The sequence below is a fragment of the Miniopterus natalensis genome, chromosome 1 (assembly GCF_054644295.1).
Source record: "Miniopterus natalensis isolate mMinNat1 chromosome 1, mMinNat1.hap1, whole genome shotgun sequence".
NCBI lineage: Eukaryota > Metazoa > Chordata > Mammalia > Chiroptera > Miniopteridae > Miniopterus > Miniopterus natalensis.
This window is the reverse complement of record NC_142081.1, coordinates 174,647,299-174,673,125: the sequence shown is the minus strand read 5'-3', so window position 1 is coordinate 174,673,125 and position 25,827 is coordinate 174,647,299. Positions and strand designations below refer to the sequence as shown.

At 42.2% G+C, this 25,827-nt stretch overlaps 1 protein-coding gene across 1 annotated transcript in view; it reads right to left on the bottom strand.

The window, feature by feature from the left end:
• TEC (tec protein tyrosine kinase) overlaps nt 1-25,827 on the bottom strand; it is a 73,133-nt gene that overhangs the window by 7,780 nt on the left and 39,526 nt on the right. The window contains exons 3-13 of the mRNA XM_016208005.2: nt 19,969-20,050; nt 19,169-19,297; nt 17,486-17,526; nt 16,187-16,362; nt 13,896-13,961; nt 8,910-8,964; nt 7,089-7,168; nt 5,594-5,727; nt 2,925-2,999; nt 1,812-1,983; nt 1,476-1,692 (exon numbers count right to left, since the gene is read on the bottom strand). Of these exons, the coding sequence (XP_016063491.2) occupies nt 1,476-1,692; nt 1,812-1,983; nt 2,925-2,999; nt 5,594-5,727; nt 7,089-7,168; nt 8,910-8,964; nt 13,896-13,961; nt 16,187-16,362; nt 17,486-17,526; nt 19,169-19,297; nt 19,969-20,050 (1,227 nt within the window). The remainder of the gene's footprint in view (nt 1-1,475; nt 1,693-1,811; nt 1,984-2,924; nt 3,000-5,593; nt 5,728-7,088; nt 7,169-8,909; nt 8,965-13,895; nt 13,962-16,186; nt 16,363-17,485; nt 17,527-19,168; nt 19,298-19,968; nt 20,051-25,827) is intronic.

The window sequence follows — 25,827 nt, the reverse complement described above, 5'->3', positions numbered from 1 at the left end:
ATCAAAACCACATGAGGTATCTCCTTACACCTGTTAGAATGGCTGTCACCAAGAAGACAAGACACAACAGGTGCCGGCAAGAATGCCGTGAAATGGGAGCCCTAATGCATCTAAGTTAATGGGAATTTAAATTAGTCCAACCACTATGGAAAACAATATAGAGGTTTCTCAAAAAATTAAAAATAGGTCTACCATACGATCTAGCAATTCCACCTCAGGGTATACACCCAAAGGAAATGAACACAGGATTTTGATGAGATGCATGCACAGCCATGTTTACCGCAGCATTATTCACAACAGCCAAGATATGGAAACAACCCCAGTGCTCATCAATGGATGAACAGATAAAAAAGATGTGGTATATGCCCTGGCCAGGTGGCTCAGCTGTTGGAGCACTGTCCCGTACTCCAAAAGGTTTCGGGTTTGATTCCTAGTTAAGGGCACACACCTAGGTTGTAGGTTCAATCCTCAGTTGGGGTGCATACGGGAGGCAACCAATCATTGTCTCTCTCTCACATCGATGCTTCTTTCTCTCCTCTCTCTCTAAAAATCAATTTTAAAAAAAGATGTGGTATATATACACAATGAATATTATTCGGCCATGAAAAAGAAAGGTATCCTGCTATTTGTGACAATACGAATGGACCTTTAGCATATAAGTCAGAGAAAGACAAGTTCCGTGCGATATCACTTATGAGTGAAATCTAAAAAAAGAGTAAAAACTGTAAAAAGAACAGAAATGAAATGGTGGTTACAGGGGATGGGGGACTGATGGTCCTACCAACATGCTGAAAATAGACACATTTGGGAAGAAATAGCAGAGAGGAAAAAGGGAAGGAAAAGAATGGGGGAGAGAGGGCAAAAGAGTAAGACAGGAAAACTTAAGAAGTGTCCCCATCATAATAATTTTGAACCAGTAACAGATTTACTTTGTCTGGTATTTTCAGGAATTAACATGGGGTCCCATCTTTCCCCAGTGATTTGAGAGATAAAGTAAACCAAGGATTTCTGTTATATAGTTTCTGCTGACAGTGTGTGAGGTGGAAAAGAGCTTAGGATTTAGTTTAAAAATGAGTCAAGCTTAACTTCCTCATTTATCACCACATGCAAGTCATTTCATGTCTCTAAAGCTGACTTTCTTATCTATAAAATAATGTCGGTCAGAAACACTAGCTATTTCGTGAGATTCTTATGGAGATCAAAGAATCTATGCACGGTAACTTGCTGGGACATATTATCTTTGTAATTATGTATTATTTAAATAATTGCCTATGTAATTATGTATGACATGTTTTAGATTTTAAAAAGATCTTTCTGTTAAAATTATGGCACGTTAAGCTCGCCAAGTTTAAAAATAATAGTGAAATACTGTCGAGAATATAAATTGGAGATTAACACATCATTGCTCACGGGCTGGCCCAGGGTTGCAAAGGAATTCCAACAATGAAGGGGCAGCCAGGCAGCTCCTGACTCACCAGGTCCCTGTGGATGAAGCTGTTTCTCTCCAGGTACTCCATCCCCTCGCACACGTCTTGGCACATGCTCAGCAGCACGTCTCTGCTGAAGTGACCCTGCCTCTGTCGGAGGAAGTTCAGAAGGCAGCCCCTTTCCATGAACTCGGTGACGATGTAGAGAGGCCTCTGCTGGGTGCACACACCATACAGCTGCACTAGCTTCGGGTGCGTCAGCTTCCTGGGAGGGAAGCCGCACACACACACAGTTACTACAGGAAAAGCAACCATGGGGGCGAATGCTGGGGGAGGCCACTTTTTAATGCAAAAAGGGGAAGCGGAGAGGACACAGTAACTTACATCATCACTTTAGCTTCTTCTATAAAATCTTCCTCGCACATGGCGCCTTCCCGAATAGCTTTGATGGCTACTTTGTACTGAGCTCGCCACTTGCCCAGCCTCACCACTCCGAACAGTCCGCTCCCCAGCTCCCTCATAAAGGTCAGCTCCGAGGGGTTGATCTCCCATTTTTCTGTGAGACACAGTTTAATAAGGAAAACACAGCACGAGTCGGTGGGAAACAAAGAATTATAACCTCACAGTTAGAGGGTAAGACAACGACTGGTAAAACAGAGCAAACGTGCAACCTGCATCGAAACTGCAAGTGCGTCATGGACACAGACAGCAGGGTGGTGATTGTTGGGGGGCGGTGGGGGGGTGGAGAAGGGCGCAGGGGGGATAAACGGTGATGGACGGAGGCCTGACTTGGGTGAACACACAGCACAGTGCACAGATGATGTGCACCTACCTAAACCCCGCATAATTTGGTTAACCAGTGTCACCCCAATAAAAAAGTTTTTTGACTGCAAATGGCGCTTTCCACCCTCTGGGGAGGACGCACCCCTCTCTAAGTTGTCACAAAATGAGCAGAGGGGACTGAAGGAGGTAAGAAGATGCTGCATAATAGGCTAATAACAACAGAGCTTGAAAGTCAAAAGTTTTTAAAAAATTCCTCCTTTACTACTCTTTCCCCTCAAATTTTTGCTGTTTTGTTTTGTTTCCAATTCCAGCGAGTTGGAAATAATTTAACCCGCTGTTTAAAAGGCTTCTGCCGGAAGCAACAAAGACAATGGCGTTGGATGCCTTCGTTGGATGCCTTCTCTATTACCACAGTCCTTACTTTTCCGAGTATCCAACAAAGCCAGTGAGAACCAGGAAAGGCTTTGATTCATTTTAGATGTAACATGGTAATTAATGCCTATTTTCCACTGACAGAATTTTCTGCTGAATTATGACTAGGAGGAAAACAGAGAACCTAGGATAACTACAGCTATAAATATAATCGTCTAAAAACCCATACTATAAAATTTATAAAAACAGTTCCACTACGTGGAATTCTATGCATCTAAATTGCCTTGCGATAACGGATTCTTTTCAAGGACAATCCCCCGGTGCAAGTACAAAATGAGTTACCGTAGCTGAATCCTGCCGTGGTGGGCGCCTTCTTCTCCTTTGCACTAACGGGGTACCGCAGCCTTGTGACAAGTCCTAGAAATTAAAGAAGGCATTGCAGTTAAATTCATTCTTAATCATTCTACATGGTAAAGTGTGAAACTAGAAACTCACTTATAAAATCCATTCATTTAGTCTCTTAGTGCTCACCCTTTGTGTGTGCTTACAGCTGTGTGCTATATGCTGGCAAAAAATAAAGAGAGAGGAAGGCAAGAAGGAAGGAGACGCCCCTACCATCTGAGCTGACAATTTCATGTTTTTAGGGAGCACAAAAATTTAAATATATATACATGCTTTTATCAATTCAATAAACACTTTCTTTACATACTACAGTGTTTATCAGGCACCATGCCAGCATATTCTCTTCTCAAACATTTTAAAGGATGTTAAGAGGTTTCTAACAGCTATTATCAATTATTACTTCCTGTTCTTTTCTAATATGCGATCTTAACTATGTAAAGGAACTATGGTAATCTAATAAAAATAGACTCACTGGACAATGTTAAGAAACTTAGCATACAAATCAGGCTCTAAAATAATACCAACTACTGGTAATCAGTGAGGAACATTAAATCCTTTCATCTAAATTGCTACAACACCAAATAAGAAGAAATGGTAGGTATCTCTCCTATAAACACCTAGAGCACACTGAATTTCCTCTATTACAGCACATCTCATGTTAACTTAATATTGTTATATACGTCTCTGTCTCCCCCGCCAGATGGTGAGATCTGGGAGAGACAGAAGATCTGGGAGAGAGAATCAGTAACTGTCTAGTCCACCACAGTGTCCCTAGGACCCAGCACAGTTCCTGGCATGCACTAGACACTTAATACATGTTTGTTAAATGAATGGAGATAATGGTGAAAGAAATAGTGGAATGTAAACACTGGAAAAAAATAACAGAATAAGGGCTATGAAAAAGTCCTTTGGGGGACAGATGTTCAACACAGAATTACCCCACAGCCCAGCAAGCCCATTTCTAGGTAAGTATCAAAGGGAAATGAAAGATATTTCCACAACAAAACCTGTGCACAAACATTCATAGCAGCATGATTTCTAACCGCCAAAATGTGGGAACAACCCAAATGTCCATCAATTGATGAATGATAACAAGATGGATAAACAAAGCCCACACAATGACTTATTATTCATCAATAAAAAGGAATGGGGTACTTATCAGGTGACAACACAGGCTAACATCAAAAACACTGTGGTAAGTCAAAAAAGCTAGTCACAACAGAGCACACATTGTATGATCCTATTTATGTGAAATGTCTAGAAAAGGCAAATCTGGAGACAAAAAGGAGATCAGTGGTTGCCTAGGGCTGGACTGCTGAAAGGGTACAAGATTTTTGGGGGGATGATCCAAATGTTCCTAGATTGTGGTGAGAGTTGGCACAACTCTATAAATATATTAATGACCACTGAATCGGACACTTTAAATGGGTAAACTTTGTGATATGTAAATTATATCTCAATAACTGTTCACTTTTCTCAGATAATGACTGGAACAGAGTCACAAATAGCAACAGACTTTGCAAAAGGTGCCTTCGCTAAAATTTCAAAAGTTAATTTTTCATAAATTGGATTAGACACTTGGCTATCCCCTGCTCAGTTACATCTTTGAAGTCACAAGGCGAGAAACCTTTCCTATCTTATCCTGTGGAGCCTCAATAGGCATAAATGTGGTTTCTGGTGTTTGGTTTGTTCCCACTCTGGTGGTGAGTGCAGCAGAGATTCAGGAAGATGGAAACCCTGTCTGGGACATGAATACCCTTGTCTTTGGAAGCCCAGAGCCTAGGCCTAAACTCTGGACTCATCTGGCAGTTTCTGTGACAACTCTGAATGGGCGTGTCTTAGGGTTTAGTTTAGCACTGTTAAAGAAAAAAAGTGCTCAATGACACATTTAAAGATGGTAAGGCAGGCTTCATTCACGACCATTGTGATAGGGTTAGGGACCACCGCAATGGGATTTTACAATGGGGGAGAGAGACTGGACTCAACCCCGAATACAATGTGGGCAAGTGGGAATATATAGCCAAGAAACAGGGTGGAGGTAAGTGGGTGGAAAATCACTAAAAAAAACATCAGAGGTAAGGGAAGTGGGCAGTTCTGGTTAAACCAATCTCCTCACAGGGTTCTTGCTGAAGACAAGCCAGGGTGGTCAGACATTCCCTGCGGGCTGGTGGGCAATGAGGAATCTGATTGGATACTGAGGGCGATCAGGCATCAGATACTGAGGGTAGGGGCTCTGGTTAAACTGACCTAGCAGGGCTGCTGTTAAAACTGGATTTGACAACAAAGCGCACAGATGGCCTAGGAGATGGTTCAGGACCCTGACTACAGTCTGGTCAAGCAAATAATCTTTGTCAGTACCCAGAAATGTGAAGTTTACCATATATAATGAGAATAACTCATGTCCTAAGGTCCAGACAGACCTTTTTATGAAACTTGGTATTATTTCTGAATTTTTTCTGTATATAGATAGCACTTCCTTAATATGCAATAATTTTAAATCAATCACATTCTACAACTATATAATAAAACTGCTCAAGAAGAAATTATCACAATGTCTGATCATTTTAATCGCTACCTTATATTGAAATAGGCTTTAACAGCTCACCTACCTGCTGCATTGTGCTTATGATATTCAATAATTTCGGGAATGGAACCAAATGCGTGTTTTTCCGCCAGATAATACTTCTTGGGGGAGGTTGTTGTTTCCTTTATATGATAATGCCTGAAACCTGATGAGCCTTCTCTATAACAAAAATCAAAATGTGTTAGAACCAAGTTGGAATAAGGGAACTTTACTCTGAAGATGTTTTCTACCAGGTCACCACAGGGCCCTTACATATGGCCCCTTCAAGTTGCTGCACAAATTTTATTTTTCCCCATGTTCACCTTAGCTTCCCCTTTCACATTAAAAGGCAGAAGTTTTTAAAATGGTCACTGACAACATTCTTGGTCCCTTGCCTGAGGTTACGAAAGAGAACTTTTACCAACTCCATTTACCAACAGTTAAGTCTTACAATAGCTTTAGCTGGCTACTGCTTTTTGACCCTGCTGTTGGTGTAAACTTGCAAATATTTAGAGGGCGTATATCCCTAAAAGTGAATAAACTAGACTTGTAAAAAAACACAGAGTCTATTTTAGATATCTTTCTAGAGCACAGAGCTTCTGGAGTCATCTCTTGCTAATAATCTTTCAAAGAGAACTCCCACTACTCTTAAGATAAAGCTCAGACTCCTTGGCACTGGCATGGCCTAACCTCCGTTTATTTCTCAGGCTTCTCTCTTCACCCCGACCCTCCCATTCTACAGTCCAGCGGCAACACACTCCTGTCAGTTCCTGAATCACCACATCCCTCCCACTGCTGGGCCCAGGCAGCTTCCTGGGTCTGAAACATCCTTTCTCCTCCCGACTTCTGCCCTCCTCACCCGCCACGTCTCAGCCTGACTGTCACTAGACATTAATGGCTAACTCAGGTGTGTCTGGGCTATGTACCCTATTTCCCCCATCCCCCCCTCAACACACACACACTGCCCTCCTAGCATAGCACTTACTCGTATACTATCATAACTATTTGCTTTTCATGTATGCATGTATTTATTTAATTTATTGGGGTGACACTGGTTAATAAAATTATATAGTTTTCAGGTACATGATTCTATAATGCATCATCTGTACACTGTTTTGTGTGTTCACCACCCCAAGTCGAGTCTCCTTCCATCACCATTTACCCACCTTTACCCTCCTCTACCTCCCCCCACTCCCTATTTGCTTTTCTGAAGCTCCCACGAAGCTACTGGAGGGCAGGGCCTGTCTACTTTGCTCACTGTGGCATCTGTAGTGCTTAACACAGTGCACAGTAACTATCTGTTCAATGTTGCTAACATTTCTATAGCCATTCTCAACAAATATATATACAGAAAACTATGAGGAAAATTACTGAAACATGAATATAAAAAATAGTATAGGCTTTAAAAATCAAGTTCAGGTTTTCTTTTTTAATGCTGAAATGCAACATATTTTTTGAAAATTAGAAATCCATACTAACTATATAGGAACTTCACACAAAAACTCTAAATTAAAAAAGAGAGAGAGAGTGGGATTACTTACCCTCCAAACTTTGTATAAAGGGAGACAGTGTACATGCCTGGTTGACTGGAATCCCTTACCATAAAACCGCCCTCTTTATCCTGAAATCCAAGTTAAGAAAAATGTTTCAATCCAGTAACAAATATCAATCCACAGGGAAGATTCAAGAACCCAATCTTACGGCTTTATGATTATGATCCTTTACCTAGAAAGTCTGCTCTGGAGAGCACAGCTTCCCAGGAGGGTTCTCTCATATGACCTTGCAGTGGACAGGGCTGGGCCAGGAGAGGAACGCACCACACTCACAATCCCCCATTCACAAGTCACACACACAAGCTCCGCTCTCAGGGCCCTTTCAGAACTAACGGACAAGATTTTGCGACTCCTTTACATTCTGGACATTAGGGTGAAAACAGATACTGAAAATGTATTTCTTAATATTTGGGTTTCATTTCATACAATTTTAATATTTGATATAAGCTTTGATCCTGACCCAAGATCCTCTTCTATCCAAATAGCATTTTTCCTGTAAGTATCTCAGTGCTCTTTAAAAGAATGTCTTTTTAAAATCCTGAATTCCCTTGGAAATTGATGTTAAATATCATTCTTTACAAAAGGAGTGATGGAGGCACAAGTAACTTAAGCAGAGAAAACCAAAGGGCAGAACCAACTATAAATGACTAAAGGATAAATCCTGATCAGGTTCCAAGCCAAAGAGCAAGAAATCGAAGCTTAGGTCCTCAAATACCTCAAATACAGTCAAGCTCTAGCACCAAAACTGCTTTGAGATGAAAGTGTGTTGCATGCCTGACAAAATAAATTTTATTCTTACTCATAAGAAAGACAATGGAATTCAATAAAACCCCACAAATAAATCTGGTAAGAACAATTAGGGACAATGATATAATAGTTAATCTGTAAAAAGTATAATAGCTACCATATATTTATTGAGAACTTACTCTGTTTTAATATGTTCTAATCTGTGGATTTACTAATCCTCAAAACAGTGCTATGTGGTAGGTCCTACTGTTGTTATCCCTGCTTTACTTCACAGGTAAAGAAAATGGGCACAGAAAGGTTGGATAACTTGCCCCAGGTCACACAGCTAGTAAGTAGCAGAGCCAGGATTTGAACCCCAGGTCCTCTAGCTACCCACACACCTCGAGCTGCCGCTAACTGTGGGGTCACCAGGGGGCATGTAAGAATCCTGTGGGGGAGTCGTGTGGTTACGTGTCATTTGAATCAAGCAAAGTCACCTACTATTGCTCTCTCAACATAAACTACAGAAACAATTGCCCAACAAATCTTGACTGGTGGTAATAAGCAGGATATAAAATGAAAAAGCATGGTTTAAAAGACTGGGAACCATTAGTCAATGGAATAACTAGATCATAAATGCAGAGAACTATAGAAATCATCTTCTAATCCAACTCGTCATCAATGATGAGAGAGACCCATTGATCGGCCGCCTCCTGCGCGCCCCCTATTGGGGACCAAGCCCGCAACCTGGGCATGTGCCCTGATGGGAATTGAACGGTCACCTCTTGAGGGACAGAATCCATTGAGCCATGCTGGCAGGGCCCCTGCTGGCATCTTCATTTCAGACTTCTCACCTCTAGAATCTTGAAACAATACTGTTTAAGCCAGTCTGTGGTACTTTGTTACAACAGCCCCAGGAAACTAATATATCAGTATTCACTTTTAAATGATTAAGAAAACAAAACCCTGTACTTATATCATAGTATTTTTTAGGCTTTAGGAACAAAGGTATGTGAAATGACTGGCTTCATTTTAATCAATTTGTGTTGAAACCAAACCCATGAAATGAGTACAGACACTTACTTCACTTCTGAGGAGTAGCTCTGCTTTGCTTCTATTCGTATTTCTGCAATACCATCTGAACAGAAAAGATATGCTTAAGACCTCAGGTTTCTTATTTTTTATTCTTTTTAGAATTAACAAGGTAATATTTCTAATTAGTAACAAATACAATAAATAAGAACGAGACATCATTCATAATCTTAGTAATATAGACAACCGCTAGTAATACACTTCCAGACATTTTCTACCCATATTTTCATGAAGACTTGTGTATGCCAACATTCTTATGTTTTATTAAAGTGGAATCAAACTATACTTGCTATATCATAACCTGAATTTTTCATATAACTGCATAATTGACATCTTTGCATAATTTAAGTAAGCTATTCTTCCATATTTAACATAAAAATCATTTCCGATTTTTTACTATTATAGTAAGAATACATTTTCCTCCACAGACTCAAACATGCAGGAAATGTCACTTTACATTATTGTCTTTAATTCAATTAAATCTTATCCAAAGCCCCCATCTCACCAACAGGCAGTAGATTTTATCTCAAGTCATTATGGAGGTTTCCCCATTGAATTTCAGGAAGAGTCCAAAGAAACAGAGCAAAACAGAAGAGCAGGCCTCCTGGTTCTTTCAGCCTCACTCGTTCTAGCGCAGCCCTGGAGGTCACCAGAGGCTCTGCTGTAGGAATCCCGCCATGGCCAAGCAGTGGAACCTGCCCTCCCACCAGATCCTGCCACCATCCTGTGCCACAGCCCCAAGCGCCTGCTCACCTGGTCCCTTATTAACCCTGGGAACTTCCTAAGGAAGAATGGATACTGGCATCATCCGCCTCACCCTCAGAGGTGCTCCCCTCTCCCTGCTGCCCCAGCCCAATGTCTCTGTGAGATTCCAGTTGACCCTTGAGCAACAGGGGTTCGGAGCGCAGGCACGCACCCCACCCTCCCACCCCAAAGTAGAAAATCTGAGTATAACTTCTAACTGCCCAAAAGCTTAATAGCCTAATGTTGATCTCAAGCTTTACAGAACAGTCAATTAATGCATATTTTGTACATTATATACTATATTCTTACAAAAAAGTAAGCTGAAAAGAAAATGTTATTCAGAAAATCATAAGGAAGAGAAAATACATTTACAGTATTTACTGGGGGAAAAATCCATGTATAAGTGGACCTGCGTAGTTCAAGCCCAAATTGTTCAAGGGCCAACTGTACATAAGCAAGGAAGCCAAAGAACATGAACTCAGATTTTCTTTAGCCTTCAGTTTTAAACTTTATTTTTTTGGTTTTTGTTTGTTTGTTTTCAATGACCTTTTTAGTGGGCAGAGAACCCCCTACCAAGGTCATATTTCCTGAGGCTCCTGATGTTATAAAATCAGCTTGGCCCCTCTGGACATCTGAATTTTCCACCACTGGTTCAGCCTTTTATAAAAGAGCCAGCTGTTTGGGGCCCAGCAAATACCCTGAGACAAGCTAGCACAAAGGCCTTCCCTGATGGAGGAAGGGAAAAATACAAAGAACAAAATACAACGCAAGATCTTTTTTGGTCTGTATTCTTTTATGCAGTTGTAGAGGCCAAACACAAATTACAATCTCAACACAAGCTGATGACTGCTATTTCATTTGGAGCCTGAGGTGATTAATGAGGCCTCAGCATTGTGGGCATTGAGATCTCACTGCTGTGGACCCCACTTTATGAACTGAGCTCAAGTTCAACAATACTGCAGTCTGATCAATCAATTTCTGAATACAATTAAGAAATATAATAAATGAAAATGGGGGACATCTGTAATACTCTCAAATTTTATATATATATATATATATATATATATATATATATAATAAATGAGAACAGAATGGATTCTGTCCCTAAAGCCTTTCCATTGGTACAAGAAACATTTGTCAGAATGTTAAAAACAGTCCCAAAAATTAACTAAGGAAAGGTAACTGGAGCTCTCACTATGGATTATAATCAGAAAGATTGAAAAAAACATCTCTTCATTAATAACAGAATATCCAACCCCCATCTTCACAGAGAGAGTAAGCAATGGAGGGTTCACCTCACATTTCAGATGCAAGAAATCAGTAAGGCTAGAGTGTGGCTCTCAAGAGGAAATTAGATGAGCTACTTAGAGAAAGAAAGAGGTCCTTTCCTTACCTAGCATATTCAAGGTCCTGGGAAGGGATAAAGGAAATGAGAGAAGAGCAGGAACCCACTGCACAAGGGGGAGGCTCTTTGCAATGCTGTTCCGAGGGGTTATTTTTACGGCATTTGCAGATTCCCCAGAAAGGTCATTTTCCCTGCTGAGGATCTCAACTCAGAGCTTTCAGGATATGATGAAGGAAGGAAAGGAGGAAGGAGTGATGACACATAAACAGATGAATCAACTAGTGGTGAGTGTTTCCCAACGATTCTTTGTGGCCTCTCTCCCTCCTCCATGGTACGTATCACCGGGCAACAGTGACTCTGCTGAATTCGTCCCAACAGGAAGAGCTACGCACCTGGGTAAAATGTGAAGAAGCCCGGGTGGTGGGCACACAGTGCAGCTCGCACAAGCCCGGCAGAGAAATGCCTCTGCCAGAGGGCAGGTAGCTTGCCTCGAGGAAGGGACTATACAGCTAGAAAGCATGCCAAGGATTTGTAACTTGTCATTCTATTCTTGGAAATCACAACCCCTGTGTGAATGAGGTTTGCAGATGGGCTAGTCACTTCAAAACACGCCAGAGGAGCAGGACGTCACAGTGCTGTCTGATTTGGGGAGACTCAGTCCTTTCTGGAAAGGTAGGATCCCAGCCAACCTTCTTGGGCAGGGTGAGGTGGGTAAATCGTAACAAGAAAACAGGCATAAACGAAGAAAAAAACAGAAAACAACCAACCAACCAAAGAGCTACCAATCTGCCAGTTCTCTAATTTGGCCACCAACTCGAAGCCTTATGTTAGACTTTTTCCTGCTTAAGGACCCTTTCATTTCTGCCGCCTTCTTCCGTTAACATCTTTCCATTAAGAACACCTTATTGACCATCACAATGAACCCACTTTCTTTCCTGCAGCAGTTCCTCTCAGCATTCCCCCCAAATTGTTACCTGGGTGTTGAGGTCAGAACTCGGTTACTGGTAGCCTGACTAGGTAGGACAGGCCCCAGGAGCCTCAGGTCTGGCGATCCTGAGTCCAGCCCAGGGGACAGTGTGTTGCCTGGGCTCCTCCTAGGCCCAAACGAACAGCTGAAGAACTCAACAGCTCCCAAAAGGTTTTTTAACCTTGGGGACATTTAAGATGTTTTACAGGACAGGCTATAGCAAGAAACAGCACGAACCAAAGAGTGGGAAGACAGAAGCAGGAGGGGAACTCTGACTGTCACATTAAGAACGGGTTTCCCCTTTCTCATCCAGCCCGGCATGGCACAACGCCCTGAGGAATCCCTGACCTCTGGGCAGATGGCCAAGGGGACTCCCTCACCGGAGACCATACACAGCAAGTTCACTTAGTCATCCAGAGAGGAGAGTCCCTCAAAAGAGAAAATTTCCAAACTCAGATATATCCAGAAACTCACAGCAATGAACCATAAACTTCACAAAATCCTCATTTGTAATTCCATGAGTCGCAAAGGAGTTCTCACATTTATATAAGGATTATCTGGTTGGCAAGCACACCCTCCCCAATTAGCAGTTAGTTCTCAGATCCCTTTAAAACCAGGTCCCAGTTTTCACCTTTCAGCATCTTCCCTAATTCTAAGGATTTAGCTACACTTCCCCAAAATATTATTTAAGAATAGAGACATTATTTTATTTGTGCATTTTTATACCCTTACCTGCTTAGAGACAACCGTGAGGGATCATACCACTAAGTGCTGTGAGCTTTGGACCTATTAATCTTTTTTCCTGGATTTTAAGCTATACTCAGTTATAAGAAATGACATGGACAGAGGAAATCGCCTTTCGTTGTTGTTGGTGGTGGTGGTGTTTTAAAAGAAGTAAATGGAAACATCCATATACCTCTTCAGAACGACCACAAAAGAGTATTTGGTATATAGGAGCCTCTCATTAAAACCTGGCCATGCATGGCATATGAATAGCATGCCCCCTGCTTTCTCTGGAAGGCGATCTGACAGCACACATTAGGAGTCTGAGCAAGTTCATAACTAGCCTTTAGCCCAGTACATGGATTTTTAGAGATCTAGTTTAAGACAGTAAGCAGGAAGAAGGTTATCCCAGTTATTTTTACATAGCAAAGATGCCTACACAAAAGCCACACAAATAAGAAAATGATTACATAAATTATTGCACATCCATGTGCCATATGCCCGGTTGTACCCCCTAAGGCCTAGCACAGTACCTGATACATGCTAAGGTTTCAGTAAATAGTTGATGAATTTATGACAATGAAATATAATGCAGTTATGGAAGTGTTTCTGAAGACTACTTAATGGCATGAGGAAATAGACTCGTAACATTCTATGAGGTGGAATAAGCAGAATATAAAACAGTATATACAGCATGATTCTGTTTTTTAAAAGATTGAAGAAAAACATACTAATGTTGACAGAGATCAATTCTATTTTATTTATGAGTAACTTTTCTTATTAACTTTTTACTATTTTTAAACAATTTTAAAACTATAATCATATGTATAATTATACTTAGAAAAAAATAAACGTGTTTTTTTAAAGGCTACTCTGGGAAACTATATTCTGATTTCTTGAATGAATGAACAATTATCTGTATTTCAAAGTCAGCTAAGTAAGCTGTGATTTGTGTAAAATAAATTCAATTGTATTGCTTGTATAACTCGATTTATACATAGTACCTTCAAGTAAAGTGTATTATAGAAACTAATTCTCTCAACATCTTTTACAGCCTAGATAACTGAGTTAAGGATATGCTAGTACCACCTTCTAAAGATAAGGAAAGATATCCATTAATCTCCAAAAGTCTTTACATAATTAGGAAAATGAAAACATTTTCTAGTTCTCCACATTCACAAAATAAACATTTACTTACTCATATTGATCTAAGTTGTTTGATTTCTTTCCTGTTACATAATTACTTGGGATATATCCTTCACTCCTAGAAATAAGAAAAATACTTTCGGTAAATTGATATTATCTTACTGACAGGTTACTAAAAGAAAAATTATTGCCTTCTTGAAATAAAGAATAAGATTGCTTAAAGCTTAGAAGAAAGATTAGCTGACCCCAATATGTCAATATTTGAGGCTTTGCATAGTGCTTGCTCATTTGAGCCTCACAAAATTTCTGAAGTAGGCGGGCATCATTGTACCCACTCTCGGGTGGGGAAACCAAGGCTTAGAAAGACTGAAAGACTTTCTCAAGGTCCCAAGACTACCAGCAACAAGGTCAGCACTTGATCTCATTTCTGAACTTGTGACTAGGTTAAAAGCCCTTCGTGATATTCCATGATGCTTCTCTTGAATTCTAAACTTCTTGGGATGTTTTAAAGAAACCAGTACTTCAGAAAAGTTCAAGTGCTGGATAAAAATACCCACCACTCCAATACCTCAACAGTCCATGTGGAGTATTATCTCACAGAAGGTAGTCCTCGATTTTTACATCAACATCATCTGGGGGGCTTGTTAAAAGGCAAATTCTTGGCTCATACCCCAAGAAATCTGAATTGAGAAGGCCTATGTGAGGCCAAGAACTCTTTGATTTTACCCCATATGACTCTTATGCCCATTACAGTTTAAGAAGCACTTATAACAGATGGAATCTTGGTAGAAGCCAAGATTTTCCACATAAGATAAAATTTAAAAATCCAGTAAAAACCTTGCAGTCTTAAGTCTGAATTTGAACTATTAGTAAGAACTCATCACACACACACACACACACAAGTGCATATGTGTAGCTCTGTTACACTGAGAAAGACCTAAAAGCAGTGATAGTCCAGTAGCAGTTAGAATCCTAGCAACCCAACTGATGTCTCTGAATAGTATTTCTTACTAAAAGGAGCTAGCACTCCTTGGAAAAATGGCAAATCGCAGGTTTGACCAGGAAAATTCCAAGGTGAACTTGAGCCATTTTATTTTACCCAGACAGCAAGGAAGCTAAGAAAGACTAAAGGGCCCTTCAACCCAAAACAGCTACCATTGACCAAAGATAGGGCAAATCAAGCAATAATAATGATCACAATGGATCAAAGCCAAATATATAAGCATCCTTAATAACACTAAAAAAAATATACTGGTTGCCATTGTTATCATTAGCAGAAACTCAGTCACTAACTCATTATTTTCAAAACTGGTAAAAGAATCAATAATTTATCTTGCCTTTCCTGCATGAAATAAATGAACTGGTTGATGAGGCAGTTCTTCTTTAGAGAATTAATAAGTGCAGATGGAATGACAGAAATTTTTTAAAAATCACCATTTTGCAATTCCTAATGAAGTGATAGATCTAAGTAATAATCATTAATGGAAGCCAAAATCTTCAGGTGAAACACTGCTGAAGAGCTTTGTGATGAAGGGATAAGGTTGGCATCTGAACCACTAAGCTTCACATCATGATACCTGGGATGATCAGATGTCAACTTCTAATGTGATCAAGCCCCTAGACTACAATTTACAGGAAATACAGGACATAACAACATATTAAATGACACCTGCAATTAGCTTAGTCAAATGGTGGCCCACTTCATAGGGTAAATGACCTAGTTTCATCAATAAATCAAAAATGAAAAAAAGGATGGTGACTATGGTAGAATAAAAGAAAAACATAAAAGACACATCAGCCAAAACACAGTATGTGGACCTTGTTTTAATCTTGATTAAACTGTAAAATATAGATTAGAGATAATAAAGGGAAATTGAAATTACATAATTGGTACCATCTTTAGACCTGGGCCAGAGGGGCCCCTGACCTGCTCTCATAGTTTCAAGAGTGCCCTAAAGCCCATGTCCTTGCAGACCTCTTCCAGGCCATCATCTGGGTACCTAGAAGCCCAGAATTCTCCGCCCATTGCCCAGGCCAACATGGGCCCTTCCACTGGGTTCATTCTCTGAAAGCAAATTACGCTGGCCATGTGTACCCCCTTCCAGCCCAGGTCTTGGGGGCAGGCCATATCTGGAGGTGGCTTTTGCAAATGATATGGACAGACCTTGAAAGTAGGGCTGTGAGATCCACAAGGTATGTGTGAGATGGAGCCTGGGGCAGAAAGAAACAGAAAACGAGGCAACCTGGGAGCCAGCCCTCATTGCACTATGGCATTCCTCCTCTCACTCAGCACTCAACTCCCACCCACCCACTGCGGATCACACCCAGAGAGGGAGCACTCACCCATACTTATCTCTTGCTCTCCACCAATGCACATCATTCTTTTCTAATATGATATACTCCTGGCCTCTCTCTAGCCTGAGATCATGTGCTTCTGTCGCATGGAAGTCATACATGGCTACAACCACTTCCTCACTGTTATCTTCTTCTTCGGGTGGGACTGGTGGGGGAGGCCTTCGCTAAGAAAGAGAGAATGTGGAAGGTTAGTCTTCCCTTTGTGTGAAGGAAAACGCTGGGCGAGTCACACATCACCACCGAATAAAGCAGAAACTCAAGTCTATGTCATGTAAGCCGGTGAACCTCCCAGGAGCTTGATGCTACTGGACCTCTTGTGGGTTTCAGAAGGTAGGACGCGAGTAAACACTGTCTTTAAACATGGGAGGCTTCTGCTCAGGGTGAGGGGTCGCTTCCCAGGGAGAGGGAAGGGTAATTCATGAGTAGAAACCAGAAGGACTAAAGGTAGACCCGCCGCTCGAATGGCCTACACCGGGGAAAACACACTGTGGAGTGGAGACTTTCACCAGGTCTCCTCCCACTCAAAGGAACTGGCATTTGTCTTACTGTGTGCAAGGCACACACTGAGTACCGAACACTCTTTCTCATTTACTCTTAATACATAATTCCCCATTTACAACGGAGGGAACAAGGGTTTAAGAAGCCCACTCGCCCGGGCGTGGCTCAGCGGTTGAGCATCGACCTAGGATCCAGGAGATTGCGGTTCGATTCCCGGGCAGGGCACATGCCCGGGTTGCGGGCTCGGTCCCTAGTCGGGGGCAAGCAGGAGGCAGCCGATCAATGCCTCTCTCATCATTGATGTTTCTGTCTCTTTCTCCCTCTCCCCTCCTCTCTCTGAAATCAGTGAAGATATATGAAAAACAAAAAAATTTTTAAAATTAACCCACTCAATGTCCCTCCTATCAGATTCATGTGGATCAGGTCGTGTCTGGGTCCAACGTACCTGCGCTTTCCACCATAGCCCATCTTCAAAGGCATATCAGTAAATCCTTAAAGTCACTCTGGTGTCATAATTCTGTGGTTTAAGACTGAAATATTCCTGTGAAGTCCCACACCTCTTATACAATTATTGAAGCCAAAATACAGGCAAAATGCCAGATGATAGTAGGGGCCCCAATGATACTATCTGATACATTTAATATTATTTGCCACCAAAAAAATCAAACAAGCTATAGCATATCTGTTTCTGATATGATGGGGGTGGAGGGGAGACAAACAGCATCACCTGAATGAATATAGACACACTCGGTAAACTACAAATGCTTCCAAAAGTTAAAGGCCACCTACCTTCTTTGTTTCTGGTGCTGGAGGCAGTGCTTTTCTTATACCTGAAAATGACAACAAAAAAGGGTCAACTGATAGTTTTAAGGAAAAGCAAAAATGGACACACAGGCAAGAAGTTCACTTTGACTCTCTCACTCTGGTGCCTGTTGCTTGTATCACTATTTGGAACAGAATTTTAAAACGATCTTCAAGTTGGTTTGTATTTCTGCCTTTCTGAACAGATTGGAAATGCCAGAGGGATGGGGCCATGCCTTATTCTTTGTAAACAAGTGGGGCTACATCAAACTAAAAAGCTTCTGCTCAGCAAAGGAAACTGTCAACAAAATGAAAAGGGAGCCTATGGAAGGGAAGAAAATACCTGCAAATTACATCTCTGATAAGGGGTTAATATCCAAAATATACAAGGAATTCATACAACTCAACAGCAATAATAGAAACTGTTAAAAATGGGCAAAGGAGCTGAAGACATTTTTCCAAAGAAAACATACACATGACCAACAGGTATATAAAAAGGTGCTCAACATCACTAATCATTAGGGAAATGCAAATTAAAACTACAATGAGATATCACCTCACATCTATTAGAATGGCTGTTATTAAAAACACATGAGAGAACAAATGCTGGTGAAAATGTGGAGAAAAGGAAACCCTCATGTGCTGTTGGCAGGACTGTCAACTGGTGCAGTCAGTATGGTGGATCCTCAAGAAAATGAAAATAGTTCCACCCTATGGCTCAGCAATCCCACCTGTGGGCACATGCACGAAGGAAATGAAATCAGTACCTCGAAAAGATACCTGCACCGCCATGGTCATCGCAGCATTACGCTCAATAGCCACGGTATAGAAACAACAGACGTGTGTTGAAAATGTGATATGGTCGTGGAGATAGAGAGAGATAATGGAATATTATTCAGCCTTAAAAGAAGAAGGAAACCCTGTCGTTACGACAACATGGATGAACTTGGAGGGCATTACATGAAGTGAAATAAGCCAGACACAGAAAGACAAATACCACATGGTATCACTTATATGTGTGATCTTCAAAAAAAAAAAGTAAACTCAGAAACAAAGAGCAGAAGAGTGAGCTAGGATTAGGAAAATAGAGATGTTGGTCTGATAGAAGGGTACAAACTTTCAGTTGTAAGATGAACAAGGTCTGAGGATCTAATGTATACCATGGTGACTATACTTGATAAGTCTGCAGTGTTTAAATAAATTTACCAAGAGAGTACAACATAAATGTTCGCATTCATACACAGAAAAAGGTACACATGTGAGGTGATGGATGCATTAACTCAATGGGAGGAATCCTTTCACAACACATAAGTTTATCAAATCACACCATACACTTTAAATCTTACAATTTTATACGTCAATTATGCCTCAACAAAGTTGAAAAATAGAAAAAAAGCGGATGATGGCGCCATATTAGGCTCACATTTTTAATAGTCACTGTGATAAAAGGTCCCAAAAATTGATCAGGCCTTTTGATTCCATGAAATGGCCCCACTGTTAACTAAATATCATTACTCTTACAAAATATACCTGCCCAATATTTATGCTGTGCCAGGAAGTGTGAAGGACATACTTAACCAACCTCAAAATCAAAATCACGTCACTCTCTCACCATACCAGTAATATGTACATCCTGAGACAATGTAACCAGAGAACAAAATGAATACTTACTGCTCTCAAAAAGGTTGTACTTTTCACATCCAGGTGCTAGTTTTTCAGTTTGTCTGCAACACTGATAAGTTCCATCTGCCCAAAATTTAGGATGATATTTAATCATAATATTGTTGTTGTTCTTTATTTCTGCAATTCATAAACACATTACATGATTAGGGAAATAAAGCAGAAATGACAATGTCTCATAGGTAACAGTAACCATTCTTTATTTCTCAGATTCCATATTTATTATGAGAACACCCTCATAACACCATACAACCCAGCATTCAGAAAATCCATAGGGTTCTCTTTTGCCTCCTTTGTTTGGTGAAGCACCCTTGTTAGCAGAAGTAATCTCAGCTACACTATCATGGTTAAACACAGAAGCAAGCCCCCCACCATTCTGTTCTGCAGAAGCAGCAATGGGAGTTGTGCGAGACAATCACCCTTTTAAACTCTTTAAGCACAAGTCAGTTAATCTACATCAAATGCTGGCTACATTGGCGATTTCTTAGAAAATACCAAATCCTGTTATCAGAAAAGCCCAGTGCTTTATCAGCTTCAAATGCATCATTCACTAAATGAAAGCATGCTTTTCTTAGAAACGGGGTATACCTCACCAGAAGAATTAGATTATTCAAAAAAGAAGCTGTCTTCAGTATGTATCCCTTAGAGTAACAGAATGTCCTTGGAGAAACACTTGTTGTAAATTAAAGGATTATAAATGCAAGATACCTTAGCTGTGTTTCTATTTTAGTGATAACAGTGTTCTATCCTAAAATTAAACACAGATTAATATTTCATTGTAGGAGTTTTACCTTCTTTTAACTTCTTCACCCACCGGTCCCTGCTTTGTGCACTAGGTGCAAAAATGTAGAGTGTGTTGGCATCATGAACAACCTAAAATAGAAGATAAGGCAGAGTCGGTGAGAAATACTCAGACACAGCACTTTGTCCAGCACAGAGCCCTCAGTACCACATTCACCAATAAATGATTCTCAAATAACTGAATAAAAGTCAATTACTTTGGATCCAGAGAACCTAGATTCCTGCCTTACAAAACACATCTATTTCTTCATGTCTATGCCGAGTAGAAAACACATTTTCCAAAGGACTGCGTTTTATAGAAGAAAAGTCGTAGAGAGGCAAGGATGCATCACTAATCTGGTTATTTCCCGTGACCTAATTAACTAAAGCTCCTTAGGTAAACTGGGTGTAACGGGGATGATTCTAATACAGTATTTTTCTGAACAACATTTAGATAAATGGACTATACTGTTTCCACATCACTCCTATACCTTCCTTTTGCCACTGTAAATAACTGCAGCAGCTAACTTATCAAGCACAGGCTATCCTAACTCCATGCTATGTGCTTCACAGACTTCAACTCAAGGACTCCAGTATTTTTACAGAGGAGGAGACCAAGGCCTATCCACGGGTCCCTTCCTCCTGGGTAACTCCAGGAGGCACCATCACGTAGAATGCGCTGCAAATGGGGCCCCTGATGCTGTGCTGCTTAACCCGCCCATGATCACTGGGCTGGGATCCCAGAAAGCCACGATCCTGATGCCAAAGCCCAAACTTGTAACCACAGTGCTTCTTTTAGAAGTAACTTATGTCGAGCAGCTAAATAGTCTTATTATTTTTAGTTTTAGTATTAATAATAAAATTAAACCTGGGAGTTAACCCAAGAATTTTATTATTGGTCTTGATGTCTTTCACAATGTAGAAACACCGTGATTGTTCAAATCTATATGTGTGGCTAGAAACCTCCCTGCACCCCATTGACAGCCACCGGATTGAACACAAATAGCTCTTTCATTGATAAATGGCTGTTGCTGGCATCTTCAATGCATAATTCTTTCCCATTCATTTCAATCCAATAAATGCAGTCTAGCAGCAATGTCAGCACCATAGAACAAATAGTTTATATTTCATTTAGTGATTAATTCATTCAACTAGCATTTTGATGGGGCTATATAGATACAAAAATACATCAAAGAAGAAGCCTGTTTTCAAGACATGGATAGAAATACCTTATAACAAGACAGAAAATGAGACATGATAGAGAGGTAAAGATAAAGCGCTAAGAGAGATGTGGGGATGTTTTGTTGCCTGGTTTGGTCCACGATTTTCACACCTGTGATACTGTGATTTATAATAAGAAAATAAATATCTATTTGGTTTTCATCCTGTTTCCTGGCACAGAAATCCTAAAACCCTTGGAACATCCTGTGCCTGGAGTGATAAAGGGGTCTTTTGTTGTGCTTATGAGGTGGCTTTTGGAAAGCACCTAAGGATGGGAGCTGGTTGCCAGTGGAGCCAACCTTGTGATCAGAAGGATTGGAACTTCTAGTCCCCCACCCCACCACCTCCGGGAGTGGAGAGGAACTCATTGAGTTCAGTCACCAATGGCCAATGATGTCATCAACCATGCCTATGTAATGAAGCTTCCATAAAAACCCGAAAAGGAGAGGGTTTGTAGAGCTTCTGGGTTAGTGATTATGTGGAGATTTGGGGAGAGCGGTGCGCTAGGAGAGGGCATGACACCTTCACACCCTTTCCCCATGCCTTGTCCTATGCATCTCTTCCACCTAGTTGTTCCGGAGTTATATCCTTTCCTAATGAGCTGGTGACCTAGTAAGTAGAATATTCTCTGAATTCTATGAGCTACTGTAGCAAGTTACTCAAACCCGAGGAGGAGACTGTGGGAACCCCTGATCTATAGCCAGTAGATCAGAAACACAGGTGACAACTTGGAGTTGCGACTGGCATCTGAAGTGGGGCCAGTTTTGAGGGGCTGAGCCCTTAACCTATGGAATTGATGCTATCTTTGGTCAGATGGTGTTAGAGTTGAAATGAATTGTAGATCACCTAGCAGGGTGTCGGGGAATTGCTTGGTGGTGTGTTAAAAAACACACACACATTGGAAATGGGTGTCAGAATCTTAACACATTATCCAGGTTCATCAATGCAATCAACTCTGTAGGTAAGAATTAGGTAGAAATGTACCATGAAACAATCATTCTGGGTGTATCATAATAATTCATTACAATAATCCACTTTACTAAGTCTCTGTATCAGGCTAAGCACTTCACATACATGGGCTCACTTAATCCATATGGCAGCCCATGTCTCTGTTAGCAATGGAATACCCATTTTCCAGGTGAGAAAACCAAAGTAGGTGAGGTTAAGTCATCTGAGTAGGATCCACTTGACCCCCTAAACGTTCTTCTTATTCATGTTTCCTCCAAACACCTCCACAGTGCCCCTTGGTTAGCTCCCTGCTAGAATCTCCCTTTTCGTGTCAGTACTGTGAGCTTATAACTTTGTTAAACTTTGTTAAAGGCTAGCTAATCAGAGGAAAACTAATCCAAATGCAGAGTTCTGATAACTAAGACCAGATATATTACCTAGCTAAATGGGACATTTGCATTTCTAAAGAAAATTTCCAGAGAGCACCCTCAACCCAAATGATAAACATTAACTTGGCATCTCAGGCAAGCGGGTGGGTGAGTTATATGGGGTCCAGGGCCCTTCTCTCCACAAACCCCCAGCACATCTGGAGGCCGCCTTCTGTGTCACCCACGCAGAAAGCTGACCATGGCAGAGGGCATGCGGGGAGCCATGTGCGCCTCATCTCATGATGAGTCATCCTGCCACAGCAGAGGGTGTTGGGGGGGAGAGCTCTGCAGACCTTAGGCCCAGAAGCCATTTCAACAAGAAGGAAATATACTCTCCTTGGTAACAACCCTAACTTAGTAGTTACCCTCCCTCCTACTTACACCTTCATTCATTCATTCACTTATTCAAGAGGTTTTCACTGGCAATGTGTCTAACAGTTGTCAGGCACACAGATCTGGGTTCCAACCTCAGGAAAGAAATGCCACCTCCGGGGGAACCCCCGCCCCCCATCAGAAGACTCAGCTGAGGAAGAAGCTGGCACCTCCTCCCACGGCCTCGTTTCCTTCCCGGGGCTGGAAGCAATCTCCTTTTGTTTCCTGGTCTCTTTCGAAAATGTCTACTTCTACTTTTCTTTTTTTTTCTTTCTTGTGTGTATGTGTGTGTCTGTGTGGCATCTGCACGCGATGCAAACTTGGAAACTAGGACCCACACTTTAAGTTCTACTTGTTGCAATAAGAGGATATTTTTCATCTTTCAAATCTTGCTGGCTTCAGTTACAGTTAAAGCTCACGTTTACCTCTTCTTCATTTTTAAGATGTTTTTTTTTTTCTTGCATTTGTTCATCTCAACAATGAGAAAAGGCTCCGGGGCGGAAGGCCTGTCCCCTAGGTGCCCTCGCTGCAGAGCCCGCGCCGGCGCAGGGCGGCGCCCCCTCGCGGCGGCGCAGATTCCGAGCGGCCGAGCGGGGCGCAGGGGCGCCCTCGGCGACCTGCAGGCGGCTGCTGAGCCTCCCGGCATGGCAGGAGCGCGTGTCCTGCTCAACTTACACACACATACACCCGCACATATGCACTGAACATACTGAGTCAAGAACAGGATTTAAACTGGGCCGGCTTCTAGGTCGGAGGCAGGTGCAGTGCTCACAGTAGTAATAGGGGAAGTAACAATAATCATTATTACAGTCGTTATTAACAGAGGAGGGGAGCAAGGGACATCAGACTCATTCCCTAGGAAGGGGCGGCCGCTCCTCCACGAAAGGGACCCAATCCCCCCCCGGCAGGAAGGACCCGCTTCCCGCACTCCCGGGAAACCAGCGCCCCGCAGGCGGGATGAGGGGCAGGGCGGCGAGGACCTTGTAGGGGGAGTCCAATGCTGACGCATGTGCAGTAGGAGGCAGATGGCCCCGCAACAGCAGAAGGCATGCGCAGTGGGGGCCAAAACGGGCGGCATAAGTGGGCGGAGTCTAGCCTGGGAAAACGACCTGATAGGTCAAAGGCCTGGAACATGGAAGACCCAGGAAAGTGATTGGATGCGGGAGGGCCTCGTGCAAGCCCCAGAAGAACCGGAAGAAGGAAGTTTGAAAGCAAGCCTGCTGGTGCCCCAAACCGAGACGACGCCCGCGGATGCCTGGGGGTCTGGGGCAGGCGCCGCTGCAGCCCGCCCTGCCTCCCTGACCCTGACCCTGATGGCGCATTTTCTTTCCACCCCAGGGGACCCGCCTGGGTGCTTGACCTCCCCATGGGTGCCCCGTGAAGTTCTCTCTGTACTGCAGGGACCCGTTTTCTCCAGCAACAACCTAACGCTTCCCTTGCTCCCGCCGCGTATCTAAACTGTATCTCCTCGGTGTTAAGCGAGTAGCAGTGCTGTCACCCTTCTCATGTTTCCACGGAGGACACGGAGCAGTTCCCCCTGCGCAGGGTCGCAGCCCCGTCAGCGGCCGGCGGGCGGAGGCCTCGCAGGTGCCTCTCTCGGCGCCACGCTGACCCCCCTTCACGCAGAGAGAGTAGATGCGAAATGAGGAACTGGGAAAGGGAAAATTAATTGTAGGCCTTTCTCCTACTGTTTTCCTACCATAGTGAAAATAAGCCAGATGAGGCTTTAAAGTTTGAGTATCTTAATCCCCCCAACTGTAAGTGTTTATTTCTAACGTAATTCAAAAGTTCACAGTAGCGATTAAAAACACACAAGCTGTCCACTGTGATGCTACGTTGAGAAGATTTTTGCAACTTTCCCCTTAGGACATAGCCCTGGGTAAAAGGAGACTTTTACCCAGATGTTCATTACTCAAAGGAAAGCATAAAAATGTCCTCAACCAGAGAAGGGGGTTATGAGGCCTTGGAGGGGGTCCTGTGCTGTCTGCTGCAAGGTCTGGGACGGCAGGGCCCAACTCCACACTCCTGATTCCCAAGGCACGTGTGCACCACTCCCAAGGCGTGTGTGCACCACTCCCAAGGCACGTGTGCACCACTCCCAAGGCACGTGTGCACCACTCCCAAGGCACGTGTGCACCATTCTCAAGGCGTGTGTGCACCATTCTCAAGGTGTGTGTGCACCACTCCCAAGGCACGTGTGCACCATTCTCAAGGCATGTGTGCACCATGACCTGCAGGGAGTGACAAGGCCAGCTCCGGATGCCACACTGATCCTCCCGCGGAGTGGCAAGAGGTGAGAGTGTGTTCTAGGGAGGCTTTTCACTCACAAAATGACCTCGGGCAAGGCATTTAACATCTGTGAACCTCAGTGTCCTGTCATAAATGAGAATTTAAGTGTATTACCTCCCTCATGCAAAAGGATCATTGTGAAGAAAAACATGGGATAACGTAACTTTTTTAAAAGGTACACCTTAATCAATAAACAATGCTAACGTATTTTGCATCACGAGCAGCATTTTAATCTCATTTCTGTTCCAGTGGCTCACTCCTGCCCCTTCTCAGCTCCTCAAATCACAGAGAGCACCTCACCCCACTCTTTGCAGCCTCAGTCTCCACTCCTCCTAATTGCTCTGGGATAAATCTGAAAACTAGCAAGTTAGGGCTGGGGCTTAGAAACTCAGGGCATTGGGTGCATCTAACAGACCAAAATTAATAAGAAAATGTTTCAACCAAGTCTTAAATGGTTCATGAAGAAAAGCAACTACTATTAAAGTACAAATGAACCTAAAAGTCAACTAGCGTGTGATTCAGCAATCCCACTTCTAGGTATTTATCTGAAGGAAATAAAATCTGGGTCTTGAAGATATCCCTGCACTGCCGTATTTGCTGCAGCATTACTTG